General features: G+C 34.2%; 2 protein-coding genes across 2 annotated transcripts; one reads left to right on the top strand and one right to left on the bottom strand.

Annotated features, from left to right (window-relative positions):
* The first annotated feature begins 310 nt into the window (after positions 1–310).
* On the top strand, positions 311–2,370 carry LOC122300683 (transcription factor MYB4-like). Its single transcript, XM_043111498.1, has 3 exons — positions 311–516; positions 625–754; positions 1,374–2,370. The coding sequence occupies exons 1-3, from the start codon at positions 384–386 to the stop codon at positions 1,960–1,962; spliced, it is 852 nt and encodes a 283-aa protein (XP_042967432.1). The 5' UTR covers positions 311–383; the 3' UTR covers positions 1,963–2,370.
* A 3,968-nt stretch (positions 2,371–6,338) lies between these two features.
* Positions 6,339–10,173, bottom strand: LOC122300681 (malate dehydrogenase, cytoplasmic-like). The gene is made up of 7 exons (XM_043111497.1): positions 9,998–10,173; positions 8,823–8,981; positions 8,488–8,663; positions 7,521–7,798; positions 7,306–7,441; positions 7,105–7,216; positions 6,339–6,777 (listed from the first exon to the last, which is right to left on the bottom strand). The coding sequence occupies exons 1-7, from the start codon at positions 10,038–10,040 to the stop codon at positions 6,683–6,685; spliced, it is 999 nt and encodes a 332-aa protein (XP_042967431.1). The 5' UTR covers positions 10,041–10,173; the 3' UTR covers positions 6,339–6,682.
* Positions 10,174–21,439: the final 11,266 nt, after the last annotated feature.

Here is a 21,439-nt window from a genome sequence, read left to right as displayed (position 1 = left end):
TTTCTCTAAACAAAATCTTTGATTGTGCGATTTTACCGGTCATTACAATATTGCATTAATTAAAAAATTATCGGACGACTCCCCAATCTTATCCATACTCAACTGCTTACTAGCTAATCATATATTTTTAGTAATTTCTCATTTTCTTTAATGGTTTAAGGAGAGAGACTTCTTCCTGCCTGGAAACTGCCCAGTGAAAAAGACATATGCATGCACTTCTTCTAGTTGACTATTCAAGCAACTTTTCTGCTCTGTGGAATATCTCTATAAATACCCAACAAAGACCTTGGGACATTTTGAGCACAAGGATCCCGTTTAAAAAAGAAAGTGAGCTAGGGATCAGCATTTGAGTACAGATCGGTTAAAAGATTTGGAGAACAAAGATGGTGAGAGCTCCTTGCTGTGACAAGGTGGGATTAAAGAAGGGGCCTTGGACTACTGAAGAAGATCAGATTTTAATGTCCTTCATCCAAAAATATGGCCATGAAAATTGGCGTGCGCTTCCAAAGCAAGCCGGTAACTACAAAATCCTACCCGTTTTTTCTCTGTAAATGTCTATAGACTTAATGCTGTCGTAATGATCTTTATTTGTTTAATTTTTCCCGTTTTCTTTGTTTGGTTTAGGTCTATTGAGATGTGGGAAGAGTTGCAGACTCCGGTGGATAAACTACTTGCGTCCAGATATAAAGAGAGGAAACTTCAGCACAGAAGAAGAGGAAACTATCCTGAAGTTGCATGAAATGCTTGGAAATAAGTATGTATCGATCGATGGAGAATTACCGGCCAACTTTAAGAAGCTCTATTTCTTGTGGTTTCATATATTATTTAGTTGCTGCATGCTTACATGAACCATTAAAGAAGTCATGACAATTGACTATATTTCACTTTCAACATCGTTTCGAATTTTGCCAAGAAAAAAAATCAATAAATCTAATTATTTTCGCCAAGAAAAAAATCAATAAATCTAATTATTAAACGTGTTTGGTCGCTTAATCTTACTGGAGATTCTACAACTTAAAACGTTTCAAGTGCTGGTCTTTTTAATTAATCGTTTGGAGGGTATGCAGTGGGGACTAGAAGCCATTGTTACAAAAAGGGGGGGGGGGGGGGGGGGGGGGGTGTTCTCTCTCTCTCTACCCTCAACTTGTGCTATAAGAAAATCAAGAGTACTGGCTGAAAGATTCTCTGGGTTGACCTCAGCTCTAGCCACGACAATATTTTTGAGGCGCATCTGTGCGTGGTCACAGCCATGCATTAATATATATATACATGCATGTCTGTATATATAGTCTGTGCATGATAATTAAGAGAATAAAAATCAAACTGATTACATCATTGATTCATTAACGAAAACTATGTTCCTTCGTTTTCAGGTGGTCAGCAATTGCAGCAAAATTACCAGGACGAACCGACAATGAAATAAAAAATGTGTGGCACACCCACTTGAAGAAAAGATTGAACCGTAATCAGGCCAACCCGGAAATAATCCTACCTACACCAACAAACCATTTCAATGCCCTAAGTAAATCACCATCCTCCAGCTGCTTGAATCTTCCCTCACATGATCTAGAGTTTGAGACTGATCCATCATACACATCATTGTCACCACAGACATCTTCAAGTGATTTTTCATCGGTCACAGATGCCTCTCTTGCAACCATGGATCCAACCAATCAGTACATGATGGACCATATTGAGGTTGAGGATATGTCGGAAAGTTTTCCAGTGATCGATGACAGTCTGTGGTCTGAATCACCTTTGCCCGAGAACATTAGCGTGCCATCTGATGTATTTGCAATTAGTGATCATGATAAATCACAAACTTCTCAATATCTTTTCAATTCAATTGAAGTAGTGGAACCAGGGTATGATCATTTTGGTTCGATTATTGATGATGGCATGGAGTTTTGGTACAACCTTTTCATCAGAGCAGGGGGTTCACCGGAATCATCGGAGTTTTGAAAAGTCTTTGCTTTGATCTGTTTTGGCGGCTTGGAGTATTGGAATGCCTTTGTGTCATGTCTTTGACCGTTAATTGCAACAACAAAAGGACAGCAAAGTGTCGGGGCAAATGTGTCTCCAAGTCCAAAAGCCAGAATTAATCATCCATTGACGAACAAAAAAGCAGATGGATCTGGCAATGAGGTTAAAGTTGAAAAGTATCTAAGCTACGTAAAAGAAAGATCGACATAGAACCAATATCGTTGTAAAGTGATGGGAGGACTTCAGTACAATGGAGTGTATTTTCTTGAATTCTTATAAGATCTTTCATTGAACTAATTAGAAATTATGTTTCTTCACCTTAGTCATGTCAATTCTTTTAAGATTAATATAATGAAGATGACAGCATTATTTATATTCTTCCATTAATTTCCATAAGGAAATCAAGCCGGCTGTTATTAGGCATCCCTTCTTAATTAATTTCCATCAATGAGAAATCTTCTCTGGTTTTGGGTAAAATATCTTTGATTTGGTCATAAAAATTAATGGATGAATTCGTGCAACTGCAACCTGCTTAGCAATTTAATGACTCAAATGTGATGATCTCCCCCATAGTACTATGCCAAATGATCGGTTGAAATCAATTATAAATAAATAATTTCAAGGCGTACTGGCATGACTCACAACTTGATAATTAATACATACATACATATATATATATATATATATATATCAATATATAGCGCCATAATTGAGAATCATTATAATCTTAAAAATGGGACACGAACGAAGGAATAACGTTCGAATATATGCCAATTATGACGGCCATACTTGTTAAAAAAAAAATTAGAATAAATTAAAAGCACGCATAATGTACAGATGAAGAGGTATGGATTAAAAAATGTGAAGCCAAGAAATGGATTAAAAAAGAAAAAGAATTAGAAGAAGAAAAGAGATTTAAAAATAAGGAAAATGCCAATATTATAATTAATATACTCTCATCATATACTATGATAATTAGGGAGGTTTGGATAATAAGATGAGATAAGACGAAAATTGAATAAAATATTATTTTTTATTATTATATTTGTTTTTAAATTTAAAAAAGTTGAATTGCTTATTATATTTTGTGTAGAAATTTGATAAAATTATAATGATTAAATGAGATAAAAAGAGTTGAGATATTCTCTCAATCCAAACAAGTTTTAATGGCTTGCCAAACTCATCTGATCGTTATGTAAAAGGGTGTTAGTATACGTGATCATATAGAAGAAATATGCTGAATTAAATATGGAGTCATTTCAAAGAAAGCACCATGCATTTGGTTATTGCATGTAAGCTGCTGTACTCCACCTTCTAATTAATTACTAATTAGAAAAATAAATCGCTTTCTATTTTTTCTAAAACAATTTCAAATTTCGAGCTTTCAATATGAATGCATTATTTAAGTTGAAGGTTGCGAAGATCAGTCGGAAAAAGAAAAGATAAAAATCAGGGGGTGAAAAGTCAGTCTGTAGTAGTAGTAGTACGTGTACTAGTGTGGACAAACAAGCCGTAGCAAGAACTTTTGAAAACCAAGTCAAACCGCCGTATATTTATATATAAAATGAGATATTTTATTATCCACTAATATTTTATTAAGCACAAGCCAAAAATACTCGTTCTCAGCCAAGATAGATAGAAAAATAGTTAGAAAGAGAATAAAATAATTTTAAGGTTCTGCTTGGTAAGTGAGATGAAAATTTTGAATTTAAGATAAAATATTAAAATATTATATTTTAATATTATTATTGTTTTGAAATTTGAAAAAATTAAAAAAAAGTTAAATTATTTATTATATTTTATATAAAAATTTAAAAAAATTATAATGATGAGATGAAAATTTTAAATTTGAGATGAAAATTTTTACCTACCAAACGGAAGCTTAATCTTCAGATATGTTCATCCGGCCGCTGCTTTCACGTACCCAGCTTTCACATCGTTTACCGAAATTTTCCAGTCGTTGCTACTTGTCCGTGTGCTACACTGCTCCTTCCTCGTTCTTTCCTTTACGTTTACTCCTCACCATTTCAAAGTCCAGTTTACATCGGATGGAATACATTATATGTCTCGTGAATTCAATAGGGTGGAATAAACTGGAAATTAATGTATTTGGATTAGATATTAAAGGGTTTGAGTCGAAAAGAGTTTGACCATTAAAATACGATCAGTCATAAATGCGTTAATAATAGGTCAATTCATTTAATTCGAATTAACTTGTTTTGATCTGTTTATATTTTATCTCAATATTACAATTTTATTATTGTTAAATTTTAATATTGATATTTTTTAGTCTTTTTTTATTTTTATTGCTGATATTATAATTCTAGACCTTTGTTCATATTTGTTATTTTAGAATTTATAATATTGGTTTTATTATATGTTAATATATTGATATTTTTTATTAATAGGAAGTCTTATTTTTTTAAGATATTATGGCTAATAATATATATAGATTTTAACTTTTATGTAAAATTATATTAATCAGATTAAATGGGTTATATGTATTAGTTCAACACATTTACATGAAATGAGTTTAAATAAGTTGTGTCTTATTAATCTATTTTTAATTAATTATTACACGAGTCAAAATAAGTGACATCGCAACACCTATTATCTAATGGATTGTATTAAGTTTTAAAAGTTAGACACATTTAACTTAATAAATAAGGTTAAATTAACTTATATAGTCCTATATTCATGACTTGACATGATCTGAAAATACAATTTGCAACCCTTAAAATTTACACTTCTTTATTTTTTATTTTTTAACATTACAGATTACTCATTTCCTAAAAAATTGCTTTACAAAAATTCCTTGAAAAAAATATTTGTACACACTTTTCGAAACTTTTCGAAACTTTTGGGCTACCCCCAGGTAACCATGTAGTTCAGCCTCAATTCATTTACTCTCCGAAAGGTAAATTTTAATAGCAAGTCTTTCTTTTTTCTTTTTTTTTTTAACATACTCAATCCATTATCAATACAATAAAGCTAGCCCCACCGAGCAGCCATCTAGAAAATGGATCCCATGATTTTTTTTTTATTTGGTAATTATATATATATTTTTAATAATGTTGTAATTTTTTTTAAATATTTGAAAATATAAACAAATAACAAAATAAATAAATCAATTAATCTTATCGAGAGCCATTCTCGTACTGCACGCTTGGTGGGTGTAGGGCTCTCATCAATGTAGAAGCCTGTCACGTTAACTAATATAAAAAAGTTATATTTTAAATGTTATTATAATCATTTTGATTCCATAATAAATTATGAGTGTGTAAAATAAAGAATCGACAGGTAGTACTGCTGCGTCCGAGTCACATGTTAAGAAAACTAATGCTACATGCCACACTAATTATATTAATTACTCAAATGTGATGATCTTCCCCATAGTATGCCAAATCGGTTGAAATCAATTATAAATAGTTATTGATGGAAGATCATTATGCTGTCTTTCATAATTATCTCTACTCTATCCTCTTTCACCATAATCTCTTAAGGGCATATTAGGTAATGAGATGATAGTTATGTGAATAGTAATGAAATATTTTGAGTTAAAATATTTTATTAAGTTTTGAAAAAAAGAAAGATAAACATTTATATAAAAATATTATAAAATTAAAATATTGTTATAATATAATTTTTGTTTTGAAATTTGAAAGAGTTGTATTATTTTTTGTATTTTATTTAAAAGTTTGATAAAATTATAATGATTAGGTAATGTCTTGTATTTAAATGATTTTGAAAAAGAAATTATGAAAAGTTTTGGTAAGTCCCCGTGGAGGGTATTTTCACAAGTCCCGCATTTTCATCTCTTCTAAAGGTGCTTTTGCTTATTTATTCGAACGCACACATCGTTTTAGGCCTAAGTGATTCAATTATTCTTTAACAACTTGGACATCGGCACCCTATGTTGCTTCAGATAGGAATCTAGAGAACTTCTATATCGAATTATATTTCAACCAGTGGTTCAAAATCATGACCATGTCCTGGTCATGCTAATCTTCCGAACCCACGAACTCTTCCCTTTAACCATCTGCAAAGGGCCGAGTCGATGCTTTTCGTCAAAAGCCCCCAGAAAGATCGCCATATGACATATTGGAATTGATGATGAGCAATGCAAACAGCCGAAGTGCACGCAGAATGTCTATTACGGTGGGTGACCACAAATTCTAATGAGGGTCGTTGAGTTAAGAGGTCTTGGTTTACCCTACAAGGTTAGTTTCCGGTGACAGCCGAGTAGGCCACTGCAGAGCCGACGAACCATGCTAGAGCTAATAGCATTAGATTTTTAGGTTATTTCGTTATGTTTACATAATAAGAAACTTCAAGACTTCAAACCAACAAAGAAATAGCAATAATAATCATAATAATAATAATAATCAGGTTTGACAATTATGCATGCGGGGGAGAACCAAAAAAAACTTATATCTTATGGATCCGCACAGCCTCTTGCATACATTCAAATATTAAGTTGATAATATCCATTAATTAGGATGATAGATATAAATTCAAGCATCCAAGTAGAAATGCAAGCCGCAAAGGGTATAAAATAAAAATACAAAGAAGCAGCTTCTCCATCATTAACAGTTCCTCTGAATCTTTAACAATGGCATTATTCAAAACTCCAGCTACTTCAATTGACACACAAGAAAGAGCTGGAAGTACTACCACATCAGAGAAGGAACAAGAGCATTCAAGAGAGGCATGAGTAGGCCAAAGCCTTCTCCTCAGTGAGCTCCTCTGCTGTCAAGTCCAGCTTCTTCCTTGAGTATTCATCGATTGAAAGTCCTGGGCAGATAGAAGATAACAAGAGTCAAGAAACAGATTCAACTCACCAATAGAATCCTAAACTGATGATTAACAAATAATGTAAAGAATCTACTCTTTAATAGTTTGGTGTTGATATAAAAAAAATAGTTTAGCGTTGATATCAAAGCCGTGAATTTTTCCCTACAAGCACAACTCTATCAAACAGATTTTTCTGCCATTTGCAGGTGACGACGAAGCGAGTACAGAGAATTCATATGTATGAAACCCCACCCTCCCCCCCCCCCCCCCCCCCCCCAAACAAAGAAAAAAAAGAAAACACAATTAGTAGTGCATGATGTAAATTACCCTGAACTATCGTCCACTCTCCATTGCGACAAGTGACAGGGAATGAATAAATGAGTCCAGCTGGTACATTGTATGAACCATCAGAGTATACTCCCATGGAAACCCAAGTGCCCTGAAATTGCAGGAAAAAGGGTCATTGTGTAGGAAACGGACTTTTGCACATTATACAATCAAAGAATAGACAGAATGAATGATACCAACCTCGGGGGTTCCAAGCACCCAATCACGTATGTGGTCACAAGCAGAACTAGCAGCAGACAATGCACTTGATAGTTTCCTAGCTTTGATAATTGCAGCACCACGTTGTTGAACGATGGTTATGAATTCTCCCTTCAACCTTAGGTAAAGAGATTCATATCAACACTTCAATGAACTCAAAACAAACATACTAAATTAAGTATTAATCCATTTCATACCATCCATCATCAGCAACAAGCTCGGGGACTGGCTTCTCTCCAGAATGTGTTTTCACTGTTGCATGGCTGACATCAGGATACTGGGTTGATGAGTGATTGCCCCAGATAATAACATTTTTAACATCAGAAACTTGAACATTTAGCCTTTCAGAAATCTGGCCCAAGGCTCTGTTATGGTCGAGTCTAGTCAAACAAGTAATATTTCTCTCAGGGATCGATGGTGCGAATTCCTTCAATATCAGTGCATTGGTGTTTGCAGGGTTGGCAACAACCAAAACCTGCATAGGAAGTAGAAGGAATCTAAACATATGTTGAAAAAAAAAATCAGTTAATATTCATAGACAAGAATGAGCTTGCTCATTTTCATATACAGTCATGGTGGGGACATGGAATCATCTGGAAAGTTTTACTTAGAACTTCAAACTAATTGGTTTAGTACATAATGAAACGTTCCATGTTCCCAATGGGGGCAACTATAGTCTATGCCAAGCATCATGATTTATAAAAGTAAAAATTTGAAATGGCCCGACTCTAAGTGATGATTCTTACTGTAACTTACAACAAGTGGATCTTCAACCTAAAAGTTGACTCTCCACCCTGTGATTACAAAGGAAGGAGGTGCCATTCAAACTAGAGGTCATTGGTCTAAGTGATAGATCAGTAGATGAAATCTAAACAGCAATAAAGCCATCTAGTTCTCATGGTGCATACATTCACACCTGAAGTTTTTCAGAGCATTGTAGATGACTAATATGTTACATGTATGGAATTAATTTCAGGGTGCCATTCAAGAAAAAGGGGAACAGAATTAAGGCATGATTTGATTCTAACTTTTATTAATCGTCATCCATGCAGCAAGAGGATTTGGGATCTAAAATGGCGCAGACTATATGATAAGGTGAAGCCAATCTGATTGAAAAACAAAACTACCCAAATTTTATTTCCTGCTCTTACAAATTTCACTCACCTTGCAGTTTGCAGCTGCATGCTTTTCAAGGGCAGAAGCCTGAGACTTGTAAATTGACACATTTTTTGACATCACGTCTTTCCTTTCCATGCCTTCTTTCCTTGGGAACCCACCAACCATGATTGCAAGGTTAACCCCAGTGCATGCCTCAACAACATCTGTTGTAGCAACAACACCTGCAATATATACCACATCATTCCTCGTACTCTAAAAAATCCTTAGCAAATTAAAAAGCAGAGTGTATGGCTCCATGCTTTTTTTATTGATAGGTAGTATGGCTCCATGCTTAAGTGATGTCATCCACATTTGACAGATTTAAGAGGCCATAAACATACCTTTAAGTAGAGGGAATGCAGCATCCACCAACTCCATTTTCACCCCATTCAATGCCTCTGCAGCAGGTGGGATATCAAGCATGTGCAGGATCACAGGCTGGTTGGGACCCAACATCACTCCCCTAGCAATCATAGGGACGAGAGCATAGCCGATTTGTCCTGAAGATCCAGCAACAAATCATCAAAATATAAATTGTAAAGAAATGCTGTATAGTGGATAACTATAAAATTAAGAATGTGCTGAGCTACATTTTCTATGAAGAGGATGATATAAGTCACAAAAAAAATCCCAATATTATGAGCATAGTATTAACAACATGATATGCATCGTCAATGAATTGTTATGAAGATGTAGCTGCAGCAAAAGAACATGCTTTAAAAACACGGCTACAATGTGGACTAACCATTCATATGCCAATTCTGACATTTTATTGACTTAAACAATAAATATCTAGCTCGCTCACTATGTTATTGTGGAATGAACACTTTGTGTGAGAATCAATATGAGAGCAACACTTTTATTCAACTACGGATAATTAATGGATTTGATTATGGGACAACCAATACCATAACTACAACATTTTGGAAATTCAAAAGGTGCACTGATAAAAACTACCATCGTCACATAAACCAAACATGGTACCAAAAGCTTAGGTCCACATCATCATTTTAATCATCTCACTCTCTCTCTCTCTCTCTCTCTCTCTCTCTCTCTCTCTCTCTCAATTTTGTTTTCACAAAATAAACCAAAACTTAATTATTAGAATTCGGATCGCAAAGAATGCAACTGAACCAACAATACTTACACCAAAACTCAGACCCCTACCAACTCTGTCCAGCATAATCAGCAAATATCAAAGCAGTGTCATAGAAATTCAATCACGGGCACCATATTTACTTAATTTCTTTTTATTATTTATTTATTTTTTTTGATAAGTATTTTTATTTTTTATTTATCATAACCAAAATAATCAGTAACTATCTTCGCACACACTGGACCTATCTTAGATCATCATGTAACAGATCTAAACCTCTTTCCCAACAGCCTAAATTGGATAAATAACAAAACAAAACAAAAAATCGGATAATTTCCGATCGAATCGACGAAGAGGATGAGAATTAGGGTCTTATGGATCTGATACAATAGAATAGTGATTATGGATTTGATGCAGTACCTGCGGCTCCAGTAACCAGAACGCGAACTGGTTCTTTCGCCATTTGATCGAGACCGAGGGGACTGGGGTAGGAATCGGTTTCAAGGGACGAAGCGAATCGGGAACGGTAAACGCAGCGCAGTGGCGAGAGTGAGGGTTGGAAATGAGGCTCAGATCTTATTTATGTGTGTGGCAGCGTTGTCATCACTTGTCAAGGGAGTGTTGATAACCGCAAGTGCATGAGGTTAGACGACGGCGTTTTATTTCTGGTAGGAGAAACAATGACGACATCGTCGTTTATTTATTTCCTTTTTAAAAAGCAGTGGTAAGAAAAGCATGGAGTGTGCAGCTTTGGATGAATATTCCGTTTAGATGCGTCTTATGATTGGTCTATCTAACCGTTCCGGGCTTCCTCATGCGATTCCCGAGGGGCCCTTTATCTGTATATTCTAAGAATTTTATTACGTAGAAACCAACTTATGTAATAATTTATTATTAATATTGATAATTTTATATTTAAAATTTAAATTAATACTATTTTTAATAAAGTTTATTTTTTAATCAATTATATTAAATGAGTATACGTATTGATACGTAAAATTGCTTATAATTAAATTTTTTTATATTCTAATAGTCTGACACAATTCATCTCGTAATTATAATTTTTTTAAATTTTTATATAAAATATAATAAATAATTTAAATTTTTAAAATTTTTATAATAATAATAATAATATTAAAAAATAATATTATAATAATATTTTATTTAATTTTTAATTTTTATTTCAACTCACTATTTAAAACACTTTAATAAATCAGGTGTATGTACTTGCAAAGAAAATATTTAAGAAACAATTTTGTAAGGGGTAATAAGTAAAAATGTATGATTATTCCCACATGTAGCACTAATCATTATTTAGATATAAGTAAAGATCGATTGGAATATTTCAATTTATTGAAGCAAAGTTAATTAAGAAGTTAATTACCTTAACTATAAATTTTAGATTCCCTTGACCAGTTCATCAAAAAATGCAGAAGGTTGTTAATTAGAGATAGACAATGCTAGGGATCCCGTTCACTTGTCTCGTTGAACTTTTTTTTTTTGAATATTTTGAATTTTTTTTTACAGAAAGATTAAGAAAATTATATTTAATTATATTATGAATTTTATTCATTTTAAATATTTTTTCAAAGTATTTATTGGGTAAAAATATTTTTTACAAAAACACTTTTAAATATTTTTTTAAATAATTTTTTTAATACTTTTAAATATTTTGAAAAAATGAATAAAATTCACAATATAATTAAACAACATTTTCTTAATTTTTCTGTAAAAAAAAATTCAAAAGAAAAAAAAAAATTTGAGCAGGACAAATAAAGGGATCCCTATCATTTCCCATTAGAGATAGATACACAAAAGAGATTTCATAAACTTACATTACATTGTATCACGCCAATAAATTTAAATCTTTCTTTCATATCTTATGTGTTCGATATTTTTCCCGTCAGAGCATTTCCCATCCCCAACAAACAACCCGTGTTATTGGTCGGAGTGAAATCCAGCAAATAGCAGACGTCGTCGCCATTCCCCTCCCCGACGTATAAAGGCAATAAGACACCAACCAAAAAAACAATAAATAAATAAACTTGTCCAAAAAGCTCCCAACTCTTCAACACAAGCAGCCCACTCCCCCACTCTCTATGGAGAAAAACTCGACACCTGTCCATCATTTCATGCTCCCTTGACACCTTCCCAAAAACCATCCATGGCCTAGAAACAAAAATTTCACGACTTTTCAAATGGGTTTGCCCAAACACTCTTCTCTTTATTTTCTATTTCTATGCTTTCCTCGTTCTAACTTCTTTCATTGTGCTAGAAGTGTAGCAGACTACACATAGGACTATTCATCCAGCCCGTGTTGGCTCAGTTCGGAATTTGGTTAATCGAGTTCTGGTTACGGGTTTCGACCAGAAAGAATCTAAGGCTGGGTACCGCATAATAAAACCCAGGCCGGGTACCGGTTTTAAACCTAGAACCCAGGTTTAAAACCCGGCATATGGGTTTTTCTAAAAACAGACCACCTGTATCAAAACAACGCTCTTGTTAGATTACCCTCCATATTACTCTCAGACCAATTAATCTCTCTCACTCTCACTCACGTCGAAACCCTAGCCTCCTCTGTAGATCAAAATCAGCTTTGTCACGCCGTTGTCTTCATCTGGTTGCTTCGCCGTCTTCATCAAGCTCCATCGTCTTCATCCTTGTGCGCGGATCAAAGTTGGTTTTTCTTTGTCTCTGTCTCTCTCTCTCTCTGTGTTAACACTATCGAGCTTTTACAGCTCATGCAAATGTTGAGCTTTTACCATTTATCGTTTGATTTTATTTATGGGTCTTTATGGTTGAGTTTATTCACCTCGTCATGATCTGAGCATACTTATTATTTTGACATTTTTTCATTGAGTGAATGTCACAAATGATTCCCAAATTTCAGATGGGTTTCTATGATTAATCTTTATTATTATTGCTGCTGGTTTATATGGGAGTTAGTTTTAATTAAGTGTAGTTTGATTGCTATATACCATATATTCATTTGATGGTTTGTGTAATTTGTGATCTAAAGCAGCTTCTAGGTTGTTTAATAGACAAAATGTTACTGCTACAGTGACTTAGTGACTCGATGGATTGAGTCTTGTTGTTGTTGTTTATATCCTCTGCTTAGTTGGATTGAGTCTTGGATGGCTAGTATTTCATGGTATTGCTTGTTGTGTATTCAATTACCTGGATCTGTTTGCTATAAGTTTTCTTAAAGCTTTTGATGTATTAATTTCATCTATATGCCTCAATTACATTTTGCATTTGGTATTTTAAACTATTAAAACTGATTTTTTTTTTTGTTTTTTTGTTTTTTGTTTTGGTTTTTGCACTTTTCAATAGCTAGAAACTTAGGCTAGCTTTGCATGAAAAGATAACCGTGCAAAATTCAAGAATTAATTTTGCATTTTTCCTTTACAAAATTAATACCCTATTTTGCATGAAAAGTGACACTCCATTTTCAAGAGAAATTTCAATTGTCATGTTCCCAAGATACCATGTAGGTAGGTACAATAGGCTAATACATATATACAAATGTAATATGAACATAATATGAAACTTCAATAGCAACTTTTAAACCAACTGGCTCATAGTCTTGATTTTATATACTTATAGTGTATAAGATGTGTTTGGATTTGAATATAAAACTACATTAAAGACAGAATGAGAAATTATAAGCTAATCAGTATTTCTTACCTTATTTGGTTTCATGACTTGAAATTGGAAACATCAATCCTCTTTGTGGCCTTTTGATTTGCAGCAGCTTGGTGGAGTTTCCTTATATCATCAGTATCAAAGAAATAGACCGTAGACCAACATTCAAAGCTCAAATAAATGTCATAAAATCCTCTTTTAATAACCCATATATATATATGATATTATTTTTGCATTTTTTTTTTCTTCAATAGTTTTAGAATCCTTGGTATTTAGTATACTGAGATATTAGCTAGGCATACATCAGTTAAATCCCAGCATGATCACCATTACATGCAGTCAAGCTGTGATCAGAATCGCAAACCTAATCCAATCAAAGCCTGTGCACGTCCCGGTACATTGCTCACTAAAAAATAGAAATTTAAATATTTTAATCTATAGAATTTTTTATTAATAAACAGTACACATGAGAGAGTCATTTTTCTCTATTTTTTGGCCATTTTACTTATCAATTTGCATAATACATTCTTACGCCAAAACTTCGTAGGCAGCAACTCTTTGTGATTATTTGTATATTATTTGCCATAATATATGTTATTTTTTTGGTATTTATTATTTTCCATAATATATGGTGGTGGTCAATTTGTCATACTTGTTTTTAATTTCCTGTTTTTCTTTGGTTTTGTTGTACCTTTAATAGGTGAAAGAAGATACTATGATTTGAAATGTTGGTACAGCCTAAGGGGTAGGCGAATCCTCTTCTATTCCAGTGGATGTAGAGAAGTTTGGAAGTCTTCCAATCCTTTCATCCACATATACACAACATCCTACCCGTTCCATTCTATCTTTACCCAATAAATACAAAAAAAGACCTAGCAACTAATATTTTGTATGTGAACACTTTACTAAGGTGGAATCTATTGACCTTGATAACTTAAAAGCTCAGTGCAATTATTGTGCTAAGCTATACAGTTGTCAATACAAAAATGACACTTCATCCATGATATACCACATCCAAAATGTATATGAAACTTCCATTCTTAAAGTTAAAGGAGTTGAAAAAAGTCAAACTTCTAGTGTTAAAACGGATGCAGAGGATAGAGTGTGTAGCACACAAATTAAGTCTAGTAAAATATGATGTAGAAAAACTTAAGGTATCAACAGCTAAGTTTTTTATTAGATGTGAATTGTGTTTTACGCTAGTGGAGAATGAATGGTTTATTAAATTTGTGACTGATTTAGAGTCTCGATTTATTTTACCATTCCGAACTACTTTAAAAATGGATTGTATTAAACTGTATAACAAAGAGAAGATACATCTAAAGAAATTGTTGGATGGTCAAAGAAGTTGTCTGACAACTGATACGTGGACATCGGTGCAAAATATGAACTGTATGTGTAGTATTGCATGTTTTATTGATTACAATTTGAGATTACATAAGAAAATAATCAAGTTTTGCCAAATTACTAACTATATGGGCAAAACTATTGGGAGGGTGTTAGATTTGAGATTGCATAAATGAGGTGTTGATAAGATTTTGACCATCACAATTGATAATGCCTCCTTAAATGATGTTGTTATTGATTACATGAGGAGGATAATAAAAGATAATGATTGTACTATATTGAATAGTAAATTTCTTCACATGTAGTGCGCTGCTTATATTAGGGGTGCTACCCACACCATACGGTGCGGGGTAGACCCCTCTCCCTCCCCCCGCCCCCCGCCCCCACATGGGGTGGATGGGAAAAAACTTCCCCGTCCCCTTCCCCTGGTGTGCGGGGGCGGGGTACCCCGTCCCGCATGACGGGTTACGGTGTGGGGGGGCAATCCGTCCGCCCCCCCGCACCCCCTTGGGACCAGAAGCATTTTCTAGGCCGAAAATGGCCCAGAAGCAATTTCTAGGCCATTTTCGGCCCAGAAACCTCAGCAATAGACCAAAAATGACCCACAATGTTGTATTTTTAGCTCAAAACAAGCTTGTAGGCCATTTTCATTTTTCAGCCCATAAAATTATAAGTAAAAAGGAAAAAAAAATTTAAAAACCAGATTAAAAAAAAAAAGTGTTATGAATAGTAATTGATTTTATGGCTAATAAAAGTTACTAGTCTAAGAGTCTAATATGTAATAAACTAATAATAATAACTAAGTTATTACAAAATTGAAAAGCTAAACAATTACAAAATTACAAACATAAAAGTGTCCAAGGGACATTGTATCAACATTACAAATTATTGAATACAAAATTTGATCAAATAATTAAAAATTGAATATTCTAAAGAGGCTTGTCAGCTGTGGCTTGTCTTTGAGTTAAGGGGTGTGACAGTTGGGGCGGCCCAGGCTTGAGCACATTTTTATGTTGCAGAGGTGCTAGACGTCTCATATGTTACTACAAAAATTAATATTAAAATTAATAACGATGAAATGGAAATGAATATAAATAAATTAAAATAATAAAATAAAAAACAATTACCAGGTGGTCCAAATCCAGACTGATCACTACCCTCATCGGTCTCCTTAAAATCTAAAATATCCGAAACATGAATATCCTTTCCTATCGTCCAACTCTGTGTGCATATCAATGCCTCTACAGTTGTAGGAGACAATGAACTACAGAAAGGATTCAATATACGACCTCCGGTACTAAAGGCTGACTCTGAGGCAACGGTGCTAATAGGGATGGCCAACATACAGCAGGCAATATCAGAAATGATGGGATATTTCTTTGAGGCATTCTTCCACCATCCTAATATATCGAAATGATCATCATCATCTTGGACCATATCCGCTGACAAATAGTTGTCTAACTCAGAAACGACCTCCGTAGATTGATGGACTAGTGTGAGATTCTGTGCGAGGGTCTTAGTCCACGGCATTCTGCGCTTCTTTGTAGGAGGCCCGGTCACGGTGTCTATAGAAGACGTTGGGGTCGGTGTATGTGTTTTCGATGTAGTACCACCCTTAATTGCATTAAACTCATCATACAATTTTTTCAGGGTATCTCGGGCCAATTTACCAATAAGTTCAGTCTATACCTGATCGTGAATAAGTCTCAACCCATATAACAAGCCTGAAACTTTCAGATGAGGATCAAGAATAACAACCACATATAAGAAAATATTCATTCTAGTCAAATCTCCCCAATACTTGTCATATTTTAGCATCATAGTCACTGCCATCCCCCTCATCCTTTCATTGGAACCCCTACGCATATCTTCTAATTCTTCTTTTACCCTACATATTTGTTGACAAAATCCATAGGATGTAGGGTACAAAGAACTAGATATATTCAATGTGACATCATAAAATAATCCAAGAAAATCAACGAAAGTAGAAACTACCACCCAATCATCATCATTAGGCTTTCGTGATCTCCCGTGCTCATCAAAGTATTTGACATATTGGATGTCTTCATCACCCAATAATTGAAAGGCTGTCTTATATTCTTGAACCGCCTTCAACATCAAGAAGGTTGAGTTCCATCTGGTAGGAACATCAGTACAAAGACCCTTCTTCGATGTTATGCCCGCATCCTTTGCAGCAACTTTGAATTTCTCCAATTTAGAAGGAGAAGACCTCACCCATTTCACAGCCATTCTAACTCGTGCAACCGAGTCATCAACATCTTTTAACCCCTCAGTCACAATTAAATTCAAAATATGTGCAGCACATCTAACATGCAATTATTCACCACCCAAGAATGTCTTATTTGCATCTTTAAGATAATTCTTTAGATATCCCAATGCGACATCATTAGACGGCGCATTATCAACTGACACAGACAAAACTTTTTCCAATCCCCACTCCTTTATTGCGTCCTCCAAGGCCTTCCCAATCGTCTCACCCTTATGATCAGTTATTTGACAAAATTTAATAATCTTTTTGTGCAGAACCCAATCAGCATCAACAAAATGCACAGTCAACGACATGTAATTCATATTTTGGATAGAAGTCCAAGTATCGGTAGTGAGGCAAACTACCAAACCTGCCAATTGGCCCCTCAAAACATCTTTATCACAGAGGTACATCTTCTTAATATCCTTTGCCACAGTGTGACGAGAAGGAAGTACAAATCTCGGTTCCAACTCTTGGACAAATTCTTGGAACCCTTTACCCTCCACAAACTGAAAAGGCAGCTCGTCCATGACAATCATACGAGCTAACTTCCTTCTACACTCATCGGGGTTATACTTCATATACCCCTTCAATGTTGGCCCCCCAGCCCCACTACTCCCATCCGTCATTTTAAAATCTAGTCTAAATTGACCCTTCTCTATTAAGGATTTTAAAATTGGACTCTTCTTGCATTGTTCCTCTAGATGGACCTTCAGTTGGGATGTACCATGTTTCCTATAGTGACATCCATATTCCACAGTGATTACATTTAGCTTGTGAGTTGTTGGGGTCACCACCCTCTAGTTTGGTAAAGTGTTGCCAAACTATGGATACAGGTTTCTTGCCTTGTGTGGGTTTCGGAGCAGGGCAAGGTGTACTTGTTATAGGGGTAGGAGTATGGTTAGTTTTTGGGGTAGAGGTGTTGGCTGGGGAAGGCGAGCTATCACTGAAATCCGAAGACATTCCTGATTCTCCAACAAAAAAATAATAATAAAATTCAAAGTGCAATCCAACACAATCAGCAAAAATTGCATACAAAACTGCATACATCAAAAAAATAATTGGGTTTGGGGTTCCAATCCGAAACCCTAAATCAAATTAGGCCCCTCATTGATTGAAACCCCTAATTCAATTTAGGGGTTTCAATCAATGAAACCCCAACCACCAAATTAGGGTTTTGGATTTGGGGTTCCAATCCGAAACCCTAAATCGATTTAGGGGTTTCTTGCTAGTATATTTGATCTGTTTATTTTTTTAAAATACTTTAATCATAAAAAGATTATGTAAAAATAAACATATAAAATGATTACAATATCATCAATTTTTTACTTTTTTCATATATATTTTTTAACATTTTTTTAAAAAATTACAATATCATTAAAAAAATACTTCTTTAATCATTAAGTTTAAAAAAAAAAAAATCGACACCCACCATCGAGAGAACCCAATGAGACATATAGCATTTCTCATAAATTAATGAGCAAGAGTCTGATTTGATATTTTTCCTATTTTGAAAATTTACCTTCTTCCTTGGATAGCCAGTTTTGTAGAGTTAGAATGGCTGCCATAAATTAATTACAACATTTGAGCATTTATGGCTAATGAAATCTTTGATCATTTTTGTCAAAAAAATAGAAAAATAAGAAGTTGTTTGCATTGTGGGTAATAGATTTGACAAAATAGTTGGATAAATATTCATATTGTGTGAGATGTGTTTTTTTCATGTTTTTAGTGAAAGTGGATATGGTTTTTGTTTTTTTTCTTTTTCCCACAAAAATCTTGGCAAATAATTATGTGAGAATTTCACTTGAGAAATATAAAATTTTTTGTATGTGTAAAAGATGTTTAGATTGAAGTTGGAATTTTTTTTTTTTTTGAAAACTTTCTTTAAAAAATTAAAAACCTAGCATAGCCTATTATTGCGTCCCATATTCTTGAAATTGTTATTAATTGTAACACCCAATTCCCATAGGTTAGGAGTGTCACGCAATTTCCATCAAAATAACCCGTCAGTTTATTTAAAATTGGCCTATTAAACCTAATTTAGGCCCCATAAGATTATTTATATCATGACCTTAGAAATATTGGGCAAAGTAATTACATTAATACCATAATATACAATGTTTGCATTCTCATCATTATTTCAAAGCCTGAAATGCATGCAGCATGTGACCAAACTTTTCAATTAAATTTTGCCCTTCAAAACTAGCGAATGATCTGAATATATCATCACATTGCAACAGTAATTTTAGTTTTGAAGGTTAATTATAATTTTTATAGACAAGCTAATTTGTATTTTACTTGTACAAAATGTTGAGCTTCTATATCTTCAATCACTTGAGAAAACTGTCTTTTTAAGATAAAAAAAAATAAAAGAACAAATAAACAATGTTTAACTCATATTTAATCATGAGTAGTGCTAGATATAAACTTAAAAGGTGCAACTCCCGTATAAAATTATTGAGAAAAAGAGGTGCCCACCATAATTTTTTTTTCTTTTCATATGAGTCCTTGATTTTTCTTAAATTTTTTAAAGAAAGTACATGAAATTTATACAATCTAAGACTGTATGAATCTTTTGTCTAAATTACAATATGAAAAGCATAAGTAGTTTACATATTTACAAGCAACAAATTAAAAATTGATCATTCCTATTTTGGAATCAAAGGAATTAAGATTCAAAGCTATGTCTTAGGGGTTTCAATCAATGAAACCCCTAAAAATAAATTGATGAAACCCCTAAATCAATTTAGGGGGTTTCAATGAAATTTACAAAAAAAAAAAAACAATCCAATGAATCCAAAAAAATACCAATCCGAAACAATCACACAATCACACGAATCCACAGCACACAATTCACAAATCCCATCCTCCATCTCCGATTCAACCCCATCATTCCTCCAATCTCCGATCAAAACTAAAAAAAAAAAAATCAACGGAGAAAATCAAAAGAGGAGGATAAAATTTAACTTACTATGTACCGTACGGCGTGCGGCGTGCGTCCGGCGTCATGCGTCGTGCGAGAGAGAGGGAGGAGGGAACACGGTGTGCGGCGGACGGACTGGTTGCGAGAGGGAGGAGGGAAACCCTAAGGCGACGGGAGTGGGTTTCGTGCTATCTACGAAGGCCGGGACTCGGGAGGGGAGGGGAAGGGAGTCAGGGGACGCGGGGGGCGGGGGGGAATGCATAGGGTTAACCCATTAATGAAACGACGCTGTTTTGTGGTGGACAAAACAGTGCCGTTTTGTGACACCCCCAAATTCCGTTTGGGATCGGACGGACATTTGAAGCGTCGAGACATGCAACACAAGGTTACCTACCCCCGTTCATGACATATAAGATGCAATATTCCTAACATGCATCTAACATTATGCAATATTCGCAGCGGATAATTTTTTTTTTTTTAGCAATACTATGCACCAAATTAAAAATATCCCAAATGCTTAAAACATACTTCATATATAAAGATTCATTGAATAACTAAGATCACAGTACTAGTCCAAAATAGTTATGATCCAAAAGTACTGGATATGCAACTCCATCGTACAAGTAGTAATTTAACTACTATATTAACATTAACGACGCACCGTCGTTCAGTCGACTATGTCTAGTTGGTCAGCTCCTGATCCTCCTTCAGGTCCTGTAACAGGATCTACCATTCGGGGGGAATGGTAGTTGGGACTACCACAGTGAAATTTGATTACAAATCTCAGCAAGTTAACAAAAAACTTCCACACAGGCTAATGATACATGGATGATAGTAAAAGCATAAATGCATAATCAAATTCATAAGTAATTAAAGTATAACTTAGCGTACATCATAGCATAATTGACATAACTTAAATTGAAACATGAACTGAACTTGACTTGACATGAACTTGATCTGAAACTTGACTTAGCATGAACTTGCTTTGAAACTTGAATTAACATGAAAAATACATACTCCACAGTCGTTGTGGCCCCATGTATTCTACGTGTAAATACATACTCCACAGTTGTTGTGGCCCCATGTATTCTACACAAACTTGACTTAACATGAAAAATACATACTCCACAGTTGTTGTGGCCCCATGTATTCTACGTGTAAATACATACTCCACAGTTGTTGTGGCCCCATGAATTCTACACAAACTTGACTTAACATGAAAAATACATACTCCACAGTTGTTGTGGCCCCATGTATTCTACGTGTAAATACATACTCCACAGTTATTGTGGCCCCATGTATTCTACACGTCACAATGTAGTTAAATACATACTCCACAGTTGTTGTGGCCCCATGTATTCTACACAAACTGAATGTACTCAAGATGAAACGTGACTGGAATATGAAAGGACTGAAACCCTGACGTAACATAACGTGACTTGAACATAACTTGAAATACATGACCAACTTGAGATAGAAACATTTCGTAATATGGCATAACATATAATAGACAACATATTTAACATGACATACTTGTAATGTATAGTAATACATGACAGAATATATTATGTAACAGATAAAAATTGATGACATAATAAATTCTGTATAATAGACAATTACATGATAACTTGGTATGGCATGACATATATGATAACATACATACATACACTGTAGT

Source organism: Carya illinoinensis, chromosome 2 (genome assembly GCF_018687715.1).
Source record: "Carya illinoinensis cultivar Pawnee chromosome 2, C.illinoinensisPawnee_v1, whole genome shotgun sequence".
Classification (NCBI taxonomy): domain Eukaryota; kingdom Viridiplantae; phylum Streptophyta; class Magnoliopsida; order Fagales; family Juglandaceae; genus Carya; species Carya illinoinensis.
The sequence above is the reverse complement of the archived record's forward strand: the minus strand, read 5'-3'. Positions and strand labels throughout refer to the sequence as shown.

Bases quoted from the DNA above. Each gene is read 5' to 3' on its own strand.
- LOC122300683 (XM_043111498.1), top strand. From the start codon at position 384: ATGGTGAGAGCTCCTTGCTGTGACAAGGTGGGATTAAAGAAGGGGCCT. The intron at 517-624 runs GTAACTACAAAA...TGTTTGGTTTAG, and splicing joins TGCGCTTCCAAAGCAAGCCG to GTCTATTGAGATGTGGGAAG. The intron at 755-1,373 runs GTATGTATCGAT...CTTCGTTTTCAG, and splicing joins CATGAAATGCTTGGAAATAA to GTGGTCAGCAATTGCAGCAA.
- LOC122300681 (XM_043111497.1), bottom strand. From the start codon at position 10,040: ATGGCGAAAGAACCAGTTCGCGTTCTGGTTACTGGAGCCGCAG. The intron at 8,982-9,997 runs GTACTGCATCAA...CTGGATCTTCAG, and splicing joins TCTGGTTACTGGAGCCGCAG to GACAAATCGGCTATGCTCTC. The intron at 7,442-7,520 runs GTATGAAATGGA...TCTTTACCTAAG, and splicing joins CTTGTTGCTGATGATGGATG to GTTGAAGGGAGAATTCATAA.